This window comes from Anabrus simplex, chromosome 3, assembly GCF_040414725.1.
Source record: "Anabrus simplex isolate iqAnaSimp1 chromosome 3, ASM4041472v1, whole genome shotgun sequence".
NCBI lineage: Eukaryota > Metazoa > Arthropoda > Insecta > Orthoptera > Tettigoniidae > Anabrus > Anabrus simplex.
In genome coordinates, this window is record NC_090267.1 from 452,849,267 (window position 1) to 452,868,912 (window position 19,646).

General features: G+C 38.2%; 1 protein-coding gene across 1 annotated transcript in view; it reads left to right on the plus strand.

Annotated features, from left to right (window-relative positions):
• Window positions 1–19,646, plus strand: part of LOC136867425 (toll-interacting protein) — an 81,073-nt gene that overhangs the window by 33,846 nt on the left and 27,581 nt on the right. Inside the window, exons 3-4 of the mRNA XM_067144626.2 lie at window positions 2,249–2,382; window positions 16,380–16,581. Coding sequence (XP_067000727.1) covers window positions 2,249–2,382; window positions 16,380–16,581 — 336 coding nt within the window. The remainder of the gene's footprint in view (window positions 1–2,248; window positions 2,383–16,379; window positions 16,582–19,646) is intronic.

Genomic DNA, 19,646 nt, shown 5'->3' on the forward strand with positions numbered 1-19,646 from the left:
TCAAAACCCTGAGATTTGCCAATGATATTGTTATTTTATCTGACTCTGCAAATGATTTGGAGAAATTGCTGAATGGTATGGACAGAGTCTTGGAGAAGGAATACAAGATGAAAATAAGTCCAAAATAAAAAAAATAATTGAGTGCAGTTGAACAAAGTCACGTAATGCAGGAAATATTAGACTAGGAAATGGTCTTAAAGGAAGTAGAAGACTATTGTTACTTGGGTAGCAAAACAACTAATGATGGCAGAAGTAAAGGTGACATAAAATGCAGACCAGCACAAGCAAGGAAGGCCTTTCTTAAGAAAAGAAATTTGTTCACCTCGAACATTGATATAGGAATTAGGAAGTTGTTTTTGAAGACTTTCTTCTGGAATGTGGCATTGTATGGAAGTGTTTCAGAAGAATGTGAAGGTGAGATGGGTGGATACACTATGTGATCAAAAGTATCTGTACACCTGGCTGAAAATGACATACAAGTTTGTGGAGCCCTCTATCAGTAATGCTGGAATTCAGTATGGTGTTGGCCCACCCTTAGCCTTGATGACAGCTTCCACTCCCGCAGGAATATGTTCAATCAGGTGCTGGAAGTTTGCTTGGGGAATGGCAGCCCATTCTTCATGGAGCGCTGCTCTGAGGTGAGGTAGTGAGTCAGTCGTGAGGCCTGGCACGAAGTCGGCATTCCAAAACATCCCAAAGGTGTTCTATAGGATTCAGGTCAGGACTCTGTGCAGGCCAGTCCATGACAAGGATGTTATTGTCGTGTAACCACTCCGCCACAGGCCATGGATTATGAACAGGTGCTCGATCATGTTGAAAGATGCAATTGCCATCCCCGAAATGTTCTTCAACAGTGGGAAGCAAGAAGGTGCTTAAAAAATCAATGTAGTCCTGTGCTATGATAGTGCCACGCAAAACAACAAGGGGTGCAAGCCCCCTTCATGAAAACACTACCACACCATAACACCACCGCCTCCAGATTTTACTGTTGGCACTACACACGCTGGCAGATGATGTTCACTGGGCATTCGCCATACCAACCCCCTGCCATCGGATCGCCACATTGTGTACCGTGATTTGTCACTCCACACAACGTTTTTCCACTGTTGAATCGTCCAATGTTTATGCTCCTCACATCAAGCGAGGCGTCGTTTGACATTGACCTGCATGATGTGTGGCTTATGGGCAGCTGCTCGACCATGAAATCCAAGTTTTCTCACCTCCCGCCGAACTGTCATAGTACTTGGAGTGGATCCTGATGCAGTTTGGAATTCCTGTATGATGGTCTGGATAGATGCCTGCCTATTACACTTGACAACCCTCTTCAACTGTTGGCAGTCTCTGTCAGTCAACAGACGAGGTCGCCTGTACGATTTCGTGCTGTACGTGTCCCTTCACGTTTCCACTTCACTATCACATCAGAAACGGTGGACCTAGGGATGTTTAGGAGTGTGGAAATCTCGCATACAGACTTCTGACACAAGTGACACCCAGTCACCTGACCACGTTCGAAGTCCGTAAGTTCCACGGAGCGCCCCATTCTGCTCCTCACTATGTCTAATGACTACTGAGGTTGCTGATAAGGAGTACCTGGCAGTAGGTGGCAGCACAATGCACCTAAGATGAAAAACTTATGTTTTTGTGGGTGTCTGGATACTTTTGATCACATAGTGTAGAATCACGAATGAGGAGATACTGAATTGAATTGGTGAGAGGAGATCGATTTGACTAAATTTGACCACGAGAAGAGATAGAATGATAGGGCACATCTTAAGACACCCAGGTCTTTTTTTACAGTTGGTTTTTGAGAGAAGCGTAGGTGGTAAGATTGGTAGGGGTAGACCAAGGTACGAATATGATGAGCAGATTAGAGCAGATATAGGATGTAGTGGTTATGTAGAAATGAAAAGATTAGCACAGAATATCATTTCATGGAGAGTTGTATTAAAGCAGTCTATAGACTGATGACTCAAACAACATGAAATCTATAGTTGATAATAAACTGAAACGTGTTTTTTCCCTATTTTGCTGTGTCTTAGCCATAAAGCAACACCATTGCCCTTCTCTACAAATGGAAAAAATAATTTTCATTTTGTGACTACAGTACTGGAAAGCAAACTGTGAAGTATTGATAATTCGAATATTAAATTGTAATTATTTCTACATGCATCCCATACACTAAAGAAATAATCGATATATTATGATAAATGACATATTATTTATCATTATATATGATATGTCTTTCCAGGCCAAACTTGTTAAAAATTATGGAATGACCCGTATGGACCCATATGTCAGACTGAGAGTTGGACATTGTGTTTATGAAACTCATACTGATCCTAATGGTGGGAAGAACCCTAGATGGAATAAAGTAGTGCAGTGGTAAGTAAGTTTTGTGATACTTAATTCTTACTAGTTTAAGGTAGCTACCACGTTATTCTTTTATACTCTGATTGTGAAATACAGAGAGATCAGATATACTTTACTCTGGTGCACACAGTGTTTTTCCTATGGGCGAACTCCCCACTTGTATGCTGTGTGCAGCAAGGGAATGGTGCGGAATGCTATCACATATTTCGTTCCCGGACACCGGCCTTTTTGTATGCACATGCATCCCTGCTAGCTGATCTTGTACACTTGTTTGATGTTGCAGTCGTATTTCAGCTCTTCCCAGTTTCAAGGAATATTCCCAGGTGTAAATGTTCCAAGTTGTCCATAACCTGTATATTAAATTTGAGGAAACTGGAAGTATCCACACTAAATATAAATATATAGATTTATTAAATACACTGTGTACTTTTAACAAAGATTGGTTATAAGGTCCCTTGAAAGTTATCATTGTTTGCATAGAAATTCAGGGAATTTCTCCTCTCCTTACAATCAATCAAGTGGTACTGTGGGCAATACAAGCCACAGAGCATACAGGAACACTGGGTTGAAGCATGATGGTAACCTCGTTGGTGACAAATTCTGTGGTGAAAGCCATGCGCTGCAGTCCACATGAAGACATGTCGGAGTTCAAAGTTGGACTCTTTCCATACATCTGTGTTCATTGCAGCAGTTTCATAGAAGTCTGGATCTATTGCTGCAAGCTTTTGCTGTCTTTGTTCAATGTGGGCTTCATATGCTGGGGTGGATTCTAGATTATTACTTATCATTATCTCCCTGATGAAAAAGTCTGTGTCTACCAGTTTGTACACTAACCATGTCCGAACTGTTCTGTATAGCCATAATGCTCTTTTCAAGTAGGTGGCTTTCAGAGCTTCCAGTCTCCCCAGGTTGGCCAGGTGCATCCATATTTTGCTGATGGCATAGCAGGTTATTGGAGCTATGTTAGTGTTAAAGAGAATGAGGGCGGTTCTTACTGATAGTTTCTCATTACTCTTTATTTCAAATATGGATTTGATCGCTGTAATGCATCGTTCCTCTATGTGTTTAGTAAACGCCTTCCCAGTTACTTGCTAGGTTAACCCTAAATAATGATACGAGTTTACCAGCTCTAGTTTGTTATTGCCGCACTCAAAGACATCTTCTGTAGATATTTCCTCCTCGCCTAAATTTCATAACTTTTGTTTTGCCGGTATGTATCTCTAGATCATTTCTCAGAGACCATTCGTTTAGCTTATCGAGTCCTTGCTGCAGGGATTATAAATTATAAATTAGATGTCATTGGTCATTATTTGGAAAAATCTAAAAAAAAACACTTTGTCTTACACTGGTCGGAATTTTGTATGGGTCAGTGTAAAAGGATAATTATTTCACTCAAAGCCATATAAAATAACTGTAGAATTGGTGCCCCTGTATATAGACATGCATTTTGTGAGTGGAGTCTAGAAAATTTATGCATTGGACACACAGATCCATATGTAATATTCTTCTCGGATGAGGCCTGGTTCCACCACCATGGTTATGTACAAAATATTATTGTTACTGATGTGCTGTTAAAGCCAGCTTCACCAAGCGAGTTGGCCGTGCTGTTTGGGGTGTACTGCTCTGAGCTCTCGCATTTGGGTGATTGTGGGTTCGAACCCTGCTGTTAGCAGCCCTGAAGGTGATATTTTATGGCTTCCCATTTTCACACCAGCCTCATGCTGGGGCTGTACCTTAAGGCCACGGGCGCTTCCTTCTCACTCCTGTCCTTTCGTCACCATAAGACCTATCTGTGTCGGCGCAGCATAAAGCAACTTGTAAAGAAGAGAAAAACATGAAGTGCCCCTCTCTGTTGCAGAGTTGATGTATGGTATGCTGTAAGTGTTGAAAGAATCATTGGACTTTTTTGTTTTGAGAATATGGTTCATTCTGTTACTAATGTGAATACCATACTAGTCCTCTTTTTTTTCTCAGAGAATTAACAGGCAGGGAGAGTGAGTTTGAATTTTTTCGACAGGCCACTGCTGACAAGGTGAATCTATATATTAATAAAGTTCACTGAAAACATCTTTGTTCAGTCCTTTCATCCATTCTACTGGACCGATTTGCCTCAATATATTTTTTTTCTCTCCAGAATTACCTGCCATTGTAATCCTAAAATCAAATTGCTAAATGATGACACCAATAATTGTAGGTGAAGGCTTACCCTAGCCCGCAATACATTCTGTACTTAACAGGTTGACACAGTTGAGGAGCAATATTTTTACGTAGAGATATCAGCGAAGCTGGATGACTAAAAATTACAGCGACTTCAGGCAAACTTGCAATTTCATCCGAACTTGGTACGTACATAACTTACACCCCTAGCACTCCTAGGGTTGGGGGTAGGGATGGAGAGGGAGTGACATGTAACTATAAGTAAAAATGACCTATATTGGTGTTGGGTCCACAGTTTTTGGGGTCGCTGAGGTGAATAGTGACACTCTGGATCACTTATGTTTAAGTTGAGAAAGAGTGAAAAAGATAATGTCTGAAATGACCACGATTTCATACCATATGTATGTTCCGTCATAGCTCTCAACTAAAACTTTGTATGCATATGAACTTCTATCTGGAGAAAAATACTGTGGGGGGTAAGACACCCCAATCACCTGTACAATTTGGGGTTGGGAGAGAATGACCAAAAAAAAAAACATTATTAGTGTTGAATCCATACTTTTCAGTGTCGTTGAGATGAATAGTGACACACCGGATGCTGTTGAAGTAAAAGTTCAGCCTCAGTTGGCATGAGACCCCAAAGAGGTGAAAAAGAGATGTCCTGAATGACCGATATTAGTGTTGAATCCACAGTTTTCGGATTTACTAAATTGGTAGGTGACAGTTCCAATGACAGTTGGAATTGTTTAAATCATATATCTGTAGGGAGATTTGAAAAATTCATAGTTATCACTTATATCTGTTATTTATTTGCAAAGATCAGGAAACATTATAGAGAAACTCTGGAATTGGATGCAACAATTAGGAAGGATTTAGGAAATTGAGAAGAAGAAATACAAATAACTGGACGATTTGCAAAACAAAACAAAAAATTTAAAGAAACTGAAAAACATAAAAATAAGATTTAAACCAAAAATAGACAAATGACATACAATGAATGGGTACTTACAGGTGAAGAACAACAGGAAAGATCAGAACAAATGAAAAGCTACTGGGCAGTTCAGAAAGAAAACTTATCGATGAAGATGACCAGAAAATGATTGACAGAAGTTGTCCATTAAGGCCGTAAAAGCATAATTGAATTGAATAATTGATGGCGGTTGAGTGAGGACGTGTGTGAATAGTGCTCCGGTGTAAATGTGTTATTTTTGCTGATTATGCCGGTTTCCTGACTTGGAGGCGTGTCTACCAATGTAGTAAGTTTCAACGAACAGTAATAACACTAAGTTTCGCTGGTAGATAGCCGTAATACTGTTTTAATTTGTATTCTTTATAAAGGATATTGTATGTAAACACTAGGCGGTCAGTGTTGCAAACCCAACGAATTCAAAACACCGGAGTACGTTCTTCACTGTTTGTTTGAGATATCCACCTTGCCTACGCTTGCGGTGAGCACCTGCTTGGAGTGTGGAAAATCCGTATCCAGGCAGGATACCACTGCTAAAATAGTGTTCTAATTGCAGTAAATGGTTTCATTCTAAATGTGTAAATCTCCAAGACAGAGACTTGAAGTTACTCTCATCCAGTGATCATAAATGGAGGTGGAAAGCTTGTCATAGTAAAAAAAGATCGAGCACTGTGAGTGATGAAATGTCAGTAGCTGAGATGCCATCTGTTGGTGACATCTATGAACTTCTGGTTACTCTGAAGGCGGATATGACAGCTCTAAGGAAATCAACTACTGATATTGAAAGACAGCTGCGTAATTGAATTAATATCTGCCATGAGAGATTAGATGAGCATCAGAAAGTTCTTGATAATCAGCAAGCAGTAATAGGAAGACAGCAAACGATAATTGACAATCTGTTATCCGAAAATCAGCGGCTCCAGAAAACAGTAAATGACCTTTCAATCCGATGTGATGACGGTGAACAATATTCTAGGGTAAGTACTCTTGAAATATATGGTGTTCCCGAGGTTCCCAATGTAAACGTTATTCAGACCGTCATAAATGTCGCTAGGGTCTTAGATGTTGAGCTTAAAGAGTACATGATTTATGCTTGCCATAGATTAAAAAATGTCAACAATCGTCCAACTGCAGGTATTATTGTGAAGTTCGTTCGCAGATGTCATAAGGAACAGCTCCTTGAGAGGCGAAAAATCAAAAGAAATCCACTTCTCACCTGGGCTTTACAGTTGCTAATCCTGTGTATATTAATCAGTCCTTATCCCCAGGGAGGAGAATTCTGTTTGCTAAGGCAAAACAGCTGCAGCACGACAGTGATTATAAATATCTATGGGTTAATAACAGTGGAAAAATAATGAGGAAAGAAGGCGATAGTCCTGTTCATGTCCTACGTGGTGTCAAAGATTTAGGTAAACTGTAATGCGTTTTGGTTTCCTTTACTACCCTTAATGTTTGAATATTTTCCAATGATCAGTCATTTGTTAACTTCTACATTTTATTTAACATTTTTATTGCCTTTTAAATGTCTGTGAACAATTTGTCAATTTACTACCAAAACGTTAAGAGGACTTCGAACAAAGTGTGAGTTATTTCTTCAAAATCTCCTTTGCTGTTCATTTGATGTACTAGTGTTAACTGAAACGTTATTGGCAAATGATGTATTTGATAGTGAATTATTCGATGATTGATATGTAGTATTTAGAAATGATAGGGACACATCACTAACAGGAAAGTCACGTGGAGGTGGAGTATTAATAGCTATTAAAAAGGAATACCGTGTAAAGCTATCCTCTGTTTACAATAGTCAACAATGTGAATCTCTTACTCTTCAAATTCTTGATAACAAGCGAAAGTTATTTATAAATGTTGTCTATATAACTCCCTCTTCTGGCTACTCTGTATATCAGGATTACATTAACTATGTCGAAAACATTGATCACCTTATAATGTCCGATTGCATCATTATGGGTGATGTTAATTTAGCTGAAATTAATGATGTAAATTATAATTTTAATGAAGGATCAACGGCCAGTCAGTCTAGCAAATTTCATGTCGTATTTAGGATTGAAATCATATAACAATGTTCTCAATTTTAACTCTAGAACACTAGACTTGGTTTTGGCCAACATACCAATTAATATAAAACATGAAGAATTCGTACTGGTACCAGAAGATTTGCATCATCCCGCACTCTCTTCATTATCGTTACCAACCAGGAAACTTCCCCTTTTTAAGAACATAAGCCGTGAATATTACGACTTCAAAAATGCAGATTTTACGCAACTTTACTGTGAAGTGCGTGACTTTGACTGGAACCCGTTGTATTCCTTTGAGAACGTTGACCTTGCAGTAGATTTCTTTTACACCCCACTCTACAAATGTTTTGATGTATGCATTCTCAAGAGGAATCTCATTCAAAAATCCAAATATCCCGTATGGTTTACACACGATATTAACCAAACTCTAAAGCGAAAAAAGAAATGTGCTAGGAAGAGAAAGTTTTTGAAATATTATGACGATCGATTTAGGCTTGCCTTCGCTGGCAGGACCTAGTGTTTACAGTGCACTATGTCTTCTGGTATGGGCTAGAGTAATTTTGTTACTTTCATTATCTGTCTCTGTCTTATCCTTGGCTTTGACAATATGAAAGTGACTGAGTATGAGTGATGTTAGTAATGCCATTCCTTCTGTAGCCAATCCCTGCTATAAATGGTGTGAAAATGTTGCTCATAGGGTCGGTTGGTGCATGCATTTCAGTGGGCTTAGCAAACTGATATGTAATAGCAACTTCTGGCTTGGTGAGGAAAGCAACGGGGAACTACCTCACTCCTCATTTCCCTAGTATGCTTCTTCAGTGATGCCTAGGCCATCTATGACAGCTGATGGCAGAGCTGTTGAGGATCCAGCCAGCCTTAGGGCGGAAGACTGAACATACACATACGATTTAGGCAGCTTAGAAGTGAACTAAAATCTAAAATAAACATTGCAAATAAAATATATATTCACAACTTAGAAAATGGAATAAAACACAATATTAATAATTTCTGGACGTTTACTATTAGTAAGAGAAACGTGAATAGGTGATAATGCCTATTTCTATAATGACAACAGGTAGAAACTGGAAATATTGCGCAAGGATTTGCGCAATATTTCTCATCGGTGTATACCATCCCGGACTTTAATTATAATATCGATGACATGGACTTGGATGAGATTTCTGTATTGCCAACTATGGATGTGCTCAATATGACTTGTATATCAGAAGAGGAGGTAAAAAGAGTCATTAATGGAAAACTAAAACCTAAAACGGCAAGTGGTCCAGATAACATCCCACCTTATATAATTAAAGGATGTGCTGAAATACTGGTTTCACAGCTAACCTTCATTTTCAACCTTTCATTAAAAAAGTCTTGCTTCCCTGAAAGGTAGAAAATATAAAAAATTACACCTGTTCCGAAGGCAGGCGTTCATGAAAATATATCTAACTACTGCCCTGTTTCCGTTATTGACGCCTTTGCAAAAGTATATGAACATATACTATATTTTAAGATCTATAATCACATTAAGGGAGGTATTTCAGAATTTCAGCATGGATTTTTGCCTAATAGATCTGTTATTACAAATCTTGTAGGATTTACTCAGACACTGTATGATGTATTGGATAACAACGGAAGAACAGATGTTGTCTATACGGACTTTGAAAAAGCATTCGACAAGGTAGATCATAAAATTCTTGTCCAAAAAAATGCACCAGTTTGGGTTCTCGAAACCACTACTTCGAATGTTATGTACTTACCTGAAAGATCGATGTCTGTTTGTGTCTTTTAAAGGCGAAATCTCAGACAACTTCATTAGTTACTCCGGTGTTCCTCAAGGACCTAATTTGGGTCCCCTTCTATTTTTAATTTTGATATACGACTTGCCGAATAATCTTTGTCATGCCAGTTGTTTGCTGTTTGCTGATGATGTAAAACTATTTAAAGTTATACATCACAAGAAGGATGAGGATGAGCTACAGCAGGACATTGATCGTGTTGTACAATGGTGCGATATGAATCATATGTCTCTTAATGTAAAGAAATATAAATCAGTAACTTTTACCAGGAAAAAGAAAGGTACGATTGCGTCGTACTATATAAAAGATACCAAACTAGAAACAGTTTCAGCAATAAGAGACTTAGGAGTAATATTTGATGAAAAATGAACATTCAACGCCCATATTACAAAAATAACGAACGAGGCCAATCGAATGCTCGGGTTTATAATAAGGAGTTCTAAATTATTTACTCAATCATCGATTGTTATTTAGTTATTTACTAGCCCTGTTAGAAGTAAATTAGAATATGCATCTGTAATTTGGGACCCGTGTTCTAACGAACAAATACATACTATTGAAGTTGTTCAAAACAAGTTTTTGCGGTATCTGTATTATAAAACAAATAAGACATTTTACCCTTTTGATACATCAACACGGTATTTAAGAAGTAACTTTAACCTCACGTCGTTACGCAACAGAAGAATCATTATTTCTCTAAAAATGTTAAACAAAATCGTAAGAAATAAATTTAATTCCATAGGACTGCTCAATTTTATCTCCTTTCATGTTCCACGAGCTGGAGCTCTCATGAACACAGTATTTCAAGTTCCAAGATCAAGAACATCTCATCACTTGAACTCGCCATTTATTAAAATGCTACGATTTTACAACACATTTGCTGCAGGAATAGATTTATTTTCAGAATCACACACTGTCATTAATTCACATTTAAAGGCCTTTGTTTCTAATTTATAAATTCAGACTCCTTTTCTATATAATAGGTGCTCTTTAACTTATTTATTAATATAGTCACTTACTACTTTATTATATCCTTGTTTCAATTCCTGTATTTTTATAGTGTAGAAATAATCATTGTTGTACTCTGGATTGTCATTTTCTCTGTATGTGTGTTTTCCATTCATTCTTCTTCCTTGTCTTTATTATCTTCAGCATTATTATTATGTATTTATCTTTACTTACATGTATGCATTATAAGTACTATTGTGTTAAGAAGGTACTGTATTGGGCTTACTGCCTGTGTACTTTCAAAAAGACAAATAAATAAATAAATAAATAAATACCGGTAATAATAATAATAATAATAATAATAATAATAATAATAAACGTAATCTGTATTTGTAACCTATATATTAGGTGGATTTTTCAAATATACTCTAGTCATTTAATATAACAAACAGGAAAATTAATTAAAACCATCACATTTGTGATTTAAACTAAATATAAGAATAAAGAAACACAAAATGTACAGACAGTATGGATACTTGGTCTAATCATTCGAAAGCTTCCGTTGTTAATCTTTCACTATTTTCTGGCTTAAGACTTCATCCTTCATTCACATTTAGAGTATGTAGGGAATGATCTTTCAGCATCAACTTTAGATGAAGGGATCCATATAAACTTTAATATGGCCACAGAAAAAGCTAGATGTTCAGATGTAATTGAGGGCAGAAATTCAGATTTACAAACTTGTCAGGATTATCTTGCTGATCCTTCATTACCTCCTTGAGAATAAAGAAGCCTTCAAGGAATTCAGCCTTGCTCAATTCCTTCAGAAGTAGCAGTTTCTTGTGGTATACAGTAAGAGAAGAACTATAACCTCTTGCCCTCATTATGGGTTGAAAAGAATACTGCATCCTTCTAGTCAAGATTTTGATGGATATTTGGCAAGAAGTATTTTAATTTTGCAGATACACAACTGGATGTTTTTTCTAAACATTCATGTTTCCTCCCCACGTTTCATTGGTGGTGCAGTTTTAAGTGGATTTTCAGTTCTACAGAATAAATTTCAGGTGACAGCAGCTTTAGCTTGTTTACAAAATTAAAGCAATTGCCACCGTATCAACACGATTCTTGAAGCAAACTTATTATTGTTTTGACATTCTGGACTCCAATTTCATTCAAAAGTCGAATGTTGATTTGGTTAGATACAGCCAAAAACGTGCTTTCATACTTTGCTGACACAGGAGTTTGTGCAATTCCCTCTAGCGGTACATGCTTTCCGATTTTTAAATATAAGATGGATTTGAAAGTTCTCCCCTATTCAGTCTCTGAAAATACCCATCTTGTCGGCCCTTATTATTAATTGTAAATTTACAGCAGTAACTTTAATTTACACTTGCAGCAAGCTTAAAATCTGCATAACTTCAAATATGCAGAAAAAACTAGACTTGCCGAATTCAATGTTTTCCAGATAATTCTCTTACAAAACCCCTAAGAACTTTTCACATTGACCTATGGCTACAGTCTAACATATATATAGGCCTAGTATAATTATATTGTGTGGATTCGATACTATCTACTGAAAAGGCACCAGTTCTGTCTCTTAGAATGAAGAACAAGAATATCCCATGCATATCTTCTTTTCCTTTTCGAGAATTTTGGTATTTGTGATATTACTACTACTACTACTACTACTACTACTACTACTACTACTACTACTACTACTACTACTACTACTACTACTACTACTACGAGCCTCCGTGGCTCAGGTGGCAGCGCGCCGGCCTCTTACCACTGGGTCCCGTGGTTCAAATCCTGGTCACTCCATGTGAGATTTGTGCTGGATAAAGCAGAGGCGGGACATGTTTTTTCTCTGGGTACTCCAGTTTTCCCTGTCATCTTTCATTCCAGCAACACTCTCCAATATCACTTCATTTCATTAACAATTGCCCCAGAGGAGTGCGAAAGGCTTTGGCAGCTGGCACAATTCCCATCCTCGCTGCCTGACCCGGTCAAAGGACTGGAAACAGGCTGTGGATTTTCATTACTGTTACTACTACTATTGCTGCTGCTACTACTACCTCTGACTAGTTGTCGGTACTCTCCAAACTTTGATTACAAATTGTCTCTTTCAAATTTCCGTGGTGGTACATACATAAAGCTGGCTATGGGTATAAACAGTCTTCTTTCAAAAGAAAAGTTCAATCGTACAGTGCATTGTAAGTATCCGATGTCAAAAATTCTGACAGAGAATTTTCTTCAGTAAACTGCTTCCATTGTATAAGCCAGGAGAGAAAGATGAGAGGACTGTCTTCTTACTGCTAAGATAAGAAGGCAAGCCCAGGAATATTTTTGGCTCTGCACTGTCACTTAAAACGGAGGCTTGATTTATATGCAGTACTTGTCTACATATTTTTGTTGAATAAGAAAGTATGAATCGCAAAAATATTTCACGCAAACAATTGAGCAGTCATTTGGTTCCCAGTTTATTTGTGGAATAGCGCAAATCTGTTCTTCATGATATGCTACATCTTCATGAAATTTAAATTTCTTTACATAGCCTTCTCTTTAACTGAAAAGATGTAATTGCTTTTACAGTCATTACTATGCAAGACTGAGGAATGCAATGGGAAACTACCTCACAAGAGGTGAAAGGAGAGCTCTGAAGGAACTTAGGGATGATTCTGAACTGACCATTCTCTCAGCTGATAAGGGTAATGCGACAGTAGTTATGGACACTGACGAGTACAAGAATAAGATCTTGGCTATATTGTCAGAGCCTGTTTAAGGGTAATGCGACAGTAGTTATGGACACTGACGAGTACAAGAATAAGATCTTGGCTATATTGTCAGAGCCTGTTTACAGACTGAGCTCATGTGACCCCACCACTCGTGTGTCCAATGCCACTGTGAAGCTCTTAAGGCAATCTTCACTTCCAAAAGAGGAGGCTAAACATTTGTCCCTGGGGGATGCAGTGCCACCTAGATTATATGCACTGCCTAAGATCGAGAAAAAAGATGTTCCCCCCAGACCTATTTTTAGTGCGATAGGTTCTCCTATGTATGCTCTGGCTAAATACCTAAGCAAATTGCTTCAGCCACACATAGGACGTACTGAATCATACGCCACGGACTCTCTGTATTTTGTCAACAAGCTGTCAACCATAACCCTTCAACCTAATGCACTTTTGGTGAGTTTTGATGTGGAAGCCTTGTTCATTAAAGTGCCGATTGGCTCAGTCATGTCTCTCATTGAACATCTATTCCCTGAGGACATTTTTAAGCTATTTTACCACTGCATGACTTCCAGCTGTTTCTTGTGGGGAGGGAATTTTTACGAACAGACGGACGGAATAGCTATGGGAAGTCCACTTTCGCCCGTAGTGGCTAATTTCTTTGTGGAGCCTTTTGAGGAGGAGGCTATTACTTCGGTGCCTGTCAAACCTATGATATGGTGGAGGTATGTTGATGATGCATTTGTGGTCTGGACTGTAGGTCCTGAGAAACTTCACCTATTTCTAAATCAGCAACATCCTTCAATTAAATTCACTATGGAGATGGAGTCGGACGTATGCCTTCCTTTCTTGGATGTTCTAGTAAGAAAGAAACCGGACGGCTCCTTAGGGTATAATACCAATATTTCTTAGGATATAATACCAATATATTTCAGGTTCCCTGTGGGACTCAACATCTATATCATCCTTAGGAGATACCGTCTGTCGTAAGCCTACCCACACAAATCGCTATCTTCATGCAGATTCTCACCACCATCCAGCATAAAATCAAGGCATTCTCATGACACTCGCCAAGAGGGTGAGACGAATTTGTGAGCCATCAAATATCCAGGTGGAGATGGACACGCTCAGTCACGTTCAAGGGTAATGGTTACAGCAATTTGCAGATTCATAGAGCCCTGCATCCCAGAGAAATGACCAAGCAAAGCTCACAGAAGGAAGAAGTGAAGGGAACTGCCTACTTGACTTACATTCGACAACACCACAGATCGAATTGCCAAGGTCCTCTGCAAACACAATATAAAAAACAGTGTTTGGCACCGCCACTAAAACTGCTCATAGTCTGAGTAAAACCAAGGACAAATTGTCCCCACTTTTACACCCTTGGGTATACGAAATTCCCTGTACTTGTGGTAAGGTATACATCGGCCAAACATGCCGGTTCATTGGTAGCTGTATCAAGAAATATGAACGTAATATTCGTCTCAACCAGCCAGACAAATCGGCACGCTCTGTAGTCGGGTCATGATATAATGTTCCAAGATGCTCGAGCTCGTACCCACACTAGACACTACAGGTCCAGGATTATAGGGGAAGCTGTGGAAATACGTAGAAAGCCTAACAATTTCAACAGGGACACTGGCTATCAATTAATACCTGGTTGCCAGCCATTAAGGATTTACATAGGTAGTCCCCTTCCCTGCCCCTTCACTATTGTTATTTCGTCTCGGTGTTTTCCAAATTCGTACGTTCCTCATCCCCAGATGTTTCATTCCAGGCTTGTGTCAGTGCCATACACCTGTCAATGTCATATATTACGTACACGTTATGTGACCCTCTTATACTGATTCTGATCGTTCGGTCAGCTTCCGCTTTGAACGCTTGCGCTGTGCCATGTTCGGGGAGCCATCTGGTGACGAATAAACGTACCATTTCCACTTCTGTTATAACGTCTAAATTTGAAAAAGTAATTTTTTAAGAAGCCTTTCTCGTGGACAGTCGAGATTTTCTTCTGATGACACAGAGCACAGTTCTCTGCGAAACGTAAAGAATTTCACCTTATTTTCTTGACACGGCATATGCCCAAAAGCCTATACAGTATCATACCTATAAGATGGGCCGTGAAAGCTCAATGGCAACATAACTGTTAACTGTCTACTGATCAACTGCATGCGAACTTGTGTGTGAAATGACTTTAACTGAAGGCAGAAATGATAGCCTAGTTAATTGAAACATAAACGTTACCATCTAGTGTTCAACTGCACACACATATAAGTCTGGCGGTAATAATCTTGGCTGCTCAAGTTTATATCTCTAGCTATACTCCACATTTATATATTTACACAGTTCGCCCATACAGCTTCTACGACGAAGTCTATGCATACGGCATTATTATCGGTCATACCGTTATTCACTCACGACCGCACTGTAAAGCATCAGAATAGAATTGTTTAATCAAACTGTTCTACAATGAGTTCATTGCGTGATCATTAGCCGAACTAGTATATTCACGACTGCACTGAATAGACGTTAGGTCTTTGTTCTATACAAAGTTTATGGCACAATTTCTTGATCAAACCAACATACTCACGACCGCACATAAGCAAATCTTGGAACAGAAGGAGATGCCTCCCTCCAAATTTCTCAGTTCTTTTAGGGAGCAGCAGGGTACGCAACGCCAGGGGGTTCACTGGCAAACACACTTGAGATTGATATGTGGCTAGTCATCTCGTTCCCACGGTGCATGCTCAAATGCTGTTTTATTGACCTTGAATTGTCACGATACATCATGACGTTCGAAAAATTACGAGGATTATTTCTATTTTCTGTAATAACCCTCTGGGAAAATAGATATGGCTTGATTTCCTTGCCGTGACAAGCCTGCTTTTTGCCGCTTTAAGTTTTATCAAGATGGTATGGTGCTTCTCCAAACAAAATTCAAGTGTCTCTGCCCCTTTCTAACACATTTCCTCTCACTCACACATGATAACATGCCTGTCTCATCGGACTGAATCCCAACAACAGCTTCCAACATGGCTTTGTGCCAAATGTAAATTGAGTCCTATATTGCAATACCATAATTGTGTTAAATATCAATCTATCACACCATGAACGATAGGGTTCAGTATGTAGCTGAGGATGGTCAGATATTGACCAAAACCAGTACTATTTCTAATGAGGTAGATCAAGAATTTCTTACTTATAGTGTTGATTAGGTGGGAGTTTTAATAAAGTCCTTTTTCCACATGGAACTGGGAAATCAACATGGATAATGAAAATTATAAACTATGAAACTTGTATAACTCATTAATGTTTGTTCTACACTCTGTTACCTATACCCAGGATATATTTTGTATTTTTTGTTTTTGTCTAGCTACCTTCCACAAGGTGTCAATACCATTCACCTTGAAATATTTGATGAATGCTCCTTCACAATGGATGAGCTGATTGCATGGACCCATATTGTCATTCCGCAGGCAGTTCTGAATGGAGAGACTCATGATGATTGGTATCCACTCAATGGGAAACAGGGTGATGGAATGGAAGGAATGGTAAACTTAGTCCTCAGTTATTCGGTAAGTATGGTATTTTATACTTACATTATTCAACCCGTTTTTGTGTTCCGTTCATTTTGTAAACTTGTCAACATCTAAAACTTATCTTTTACCAGGTTAAATTGAAATAAGAAATAAAGTGGTTAAACCTATTCAATGCAAGGAAAATAAGAAATGTAAACTTTACATTCTTATTTGATTAAAAGCGGGACTGGTTTTGACCACTATTCCGGGTCATCATCAGCCGATTAAATTAAAATATAAAACAGTGCATAGGAAAACAACAAGTAAAGGATAAGTCTTTCACTAAAAGCAGTTCAAGAAGCACTATAACACTATGAGGATTAGCACTGTGTGATGTAAGATCCTAAAATCCAGAAGAACCCTAAGACCAGTCATTTAAATGAAGCAAGGTGCAAGTTCTTGATGAGCAGCATAACATACATAATGTCCGGCACTGTGCTTCAAAATGCTTATGAGAATTGGTGAATAGTTCAGTGAACAAGCCTGCAAATACTGCTAGGCGTGAAGTTATAATACAATTTAATAAATTTGAAGTTCTAAAATTATATAGAAGTCGAAGATAAGCCACTTAAATGAAGTAAGATGCAAGTTCTTGAAGAGCAGCACAACATACGTAATGTCCGGCACTGCGCTTCGAAATGCTAATGAAACTGAGTGAATAGTTCAATGATCAAGCTTGCAAATGCTTCTAGGTGCAAAAATATATAATAAAATTTAATATAATTGGAGTATATATTAATGTTTATAGGATCTTGTATGATAGATTCTTTAGAGATGCCGAACAGTTGACATAAACAATTGTGAGGAGAAAAATATTTAAAAAAGCAATATTGGAAACAAATGAAAAACTCGTATGCATAGTGTGTTATTTCTTGAAGATAAGAATTCAGGTCGTATTTGAGGTAGCGTAAGGTATGAATTTAAATTTGAATGTTGTAATGATCTGAACTGTAGGTGATATTACAGTATACAGTTCAACTCGTTTTTTTTTACAAAGAAAATGAAAAGATAGGATATGGTAATAAATGAGGAGGATTAGTAGAAGTGGAAGTTAAAAGATGATAGGATAGGATAGGATAGGATAGGATAGGATAGGATAGGATAGGGATATACAGGAGGAATAGTTTAGGGTGAGTTAGGTGGATGGGTTATTGGAGGTAGGGAAAAAAAAATCAGTCAAGTTCAGTATGGACTAACAATATGAAATTCATAACCCTTGATGATGATCTTCTCCAGTGCAATGTTGAATAGAAGAGATGGTGCATCCCCTTGTCTCAGTCCAGTTTTATTCTGGAAGGAACTTGATTTTCTGCCCTTGAGCAAAACATAGTTAACATTACCATTCACACACAGTTTGGACATGTTATTTAATTTTATTGGAAAGCCAAAGTCCATGATTTTCCACAGCCCTTCTCCATGGATTGAATCATATGCCTTGAAGAAATCTATAAAGAGATAAATGAACTGACTATCACTATCACTACTGATCTGCATTTAGGGCAGTCGCCCAGGTGGCAGATTCCCTACCTGTAGTTTTCCTAGCCTTTTCTTAAATGATTGCGAAGAAATTGGAAATTTATTGAACATCTCCCTTGGTAAGTTATTCCAATCCCTAACTCCCCTTCCTATAAACAAATATTTGCCTTAATTTGTCCTCTTGAATTCCAACTTTATCTTCATATTGTAATCGTTCCTACTTTTAAAGACACCATCCAAACTTATTCGTCTACTGATGTCCTCCCACGCCATCTCTCCACTGACAGCTCGGAACATACCACTTAGTCGAGCAGCTCGTCTCCTTTCTACCAAGTCTTCCCAGCCCAAACTTTGCAACATTTTTGTAATGCTACTCTTTTGTCGGAAATCGCCCAGAACAAATCGAGCTGCTTTTCTTTGGATTTTTTTCCAGTTCCTGAATCAAGTAATCCTGGTAAGGGTCGCATACACTGAAACCATACTCGAGTTGAGGTCTCACCAGAGACAAATATGCTCTCCTTTACATCCTTACTACAACCCCTAAATACTCTCATAACTATGTGCAGAGATCTGTACCCTTTATTTACAATCATATATATGTGATTACCCCAATGAAGATCTTTCTTTATATTTATACCTAGGTATTTACAATGATCCCCAAAGGGAACTTTCACCCCATCAACGCAATAATTAAAACTGAGAGGACTTTTCCTATTTGTGAAACTCACAACCTGACTTTTATCCCCGTTTATCATCATACCATTGCCTACTGTCCATCTCACAACATTGAGGTCATTTTGCAGTTGCTCACAATCTTGTAACTTATTTATTACTCTGTACAGAATAACATCATCTGCAAAAAGCCTTATCTCTGATTCCACTTCTTTACACATATCATTGATATATATATATAAGAAAACATAAAGGTCCAATAATACTGCCTTGAGGAATTCCCCTCTTCATTTTTACAGGGACAGATAAAGCTTCACCTACTCTCATTTTCTGAGTTCTATTTTCTAGAAACAGAGCCACCCATTCAGTCACTCTTTTGTCAAGTCCAATTGCACTCATTTTTGCCAGTAGTCTCCCATGATCCACCCTATCAAATGCCTTAGATAAGTCAATTGCAATACAGTCCAATTGACTTCCTGAATCCAGGATATCTGCTATATCTTGCTGGAATCCTACAAGTTGGGCTTCAATGGAATAACCTTTCCTAAATCCAAACTGCCTTCTGTCAAACCGTTTATTAATTTTGCAAACATGTCTTATATAATCAGAAAGAATGCTTTCCCAAAGCTTACATACAATGCATGTCAAACTGACTGGCCTGTAATTTCCAGCTTTATGCCTATCAACCTTTCCTTTTTATACAGGGGCAACTATAGCAACTCTCCATTCATTTGGCAAAGTTCCTTCATGCAAACAAAAATCAAACAAGTACTTCAGATATGGTACTATATCCCAACCCATTGTCTTTAGTATATCCCCTGAAACCTTATCAATTCCAGCTGCATTTCTAGTTTTCAACTTTTGTATCTTACTGTAAATGTTCACACCAGACAAATGCTGGGGCTGTACCATAA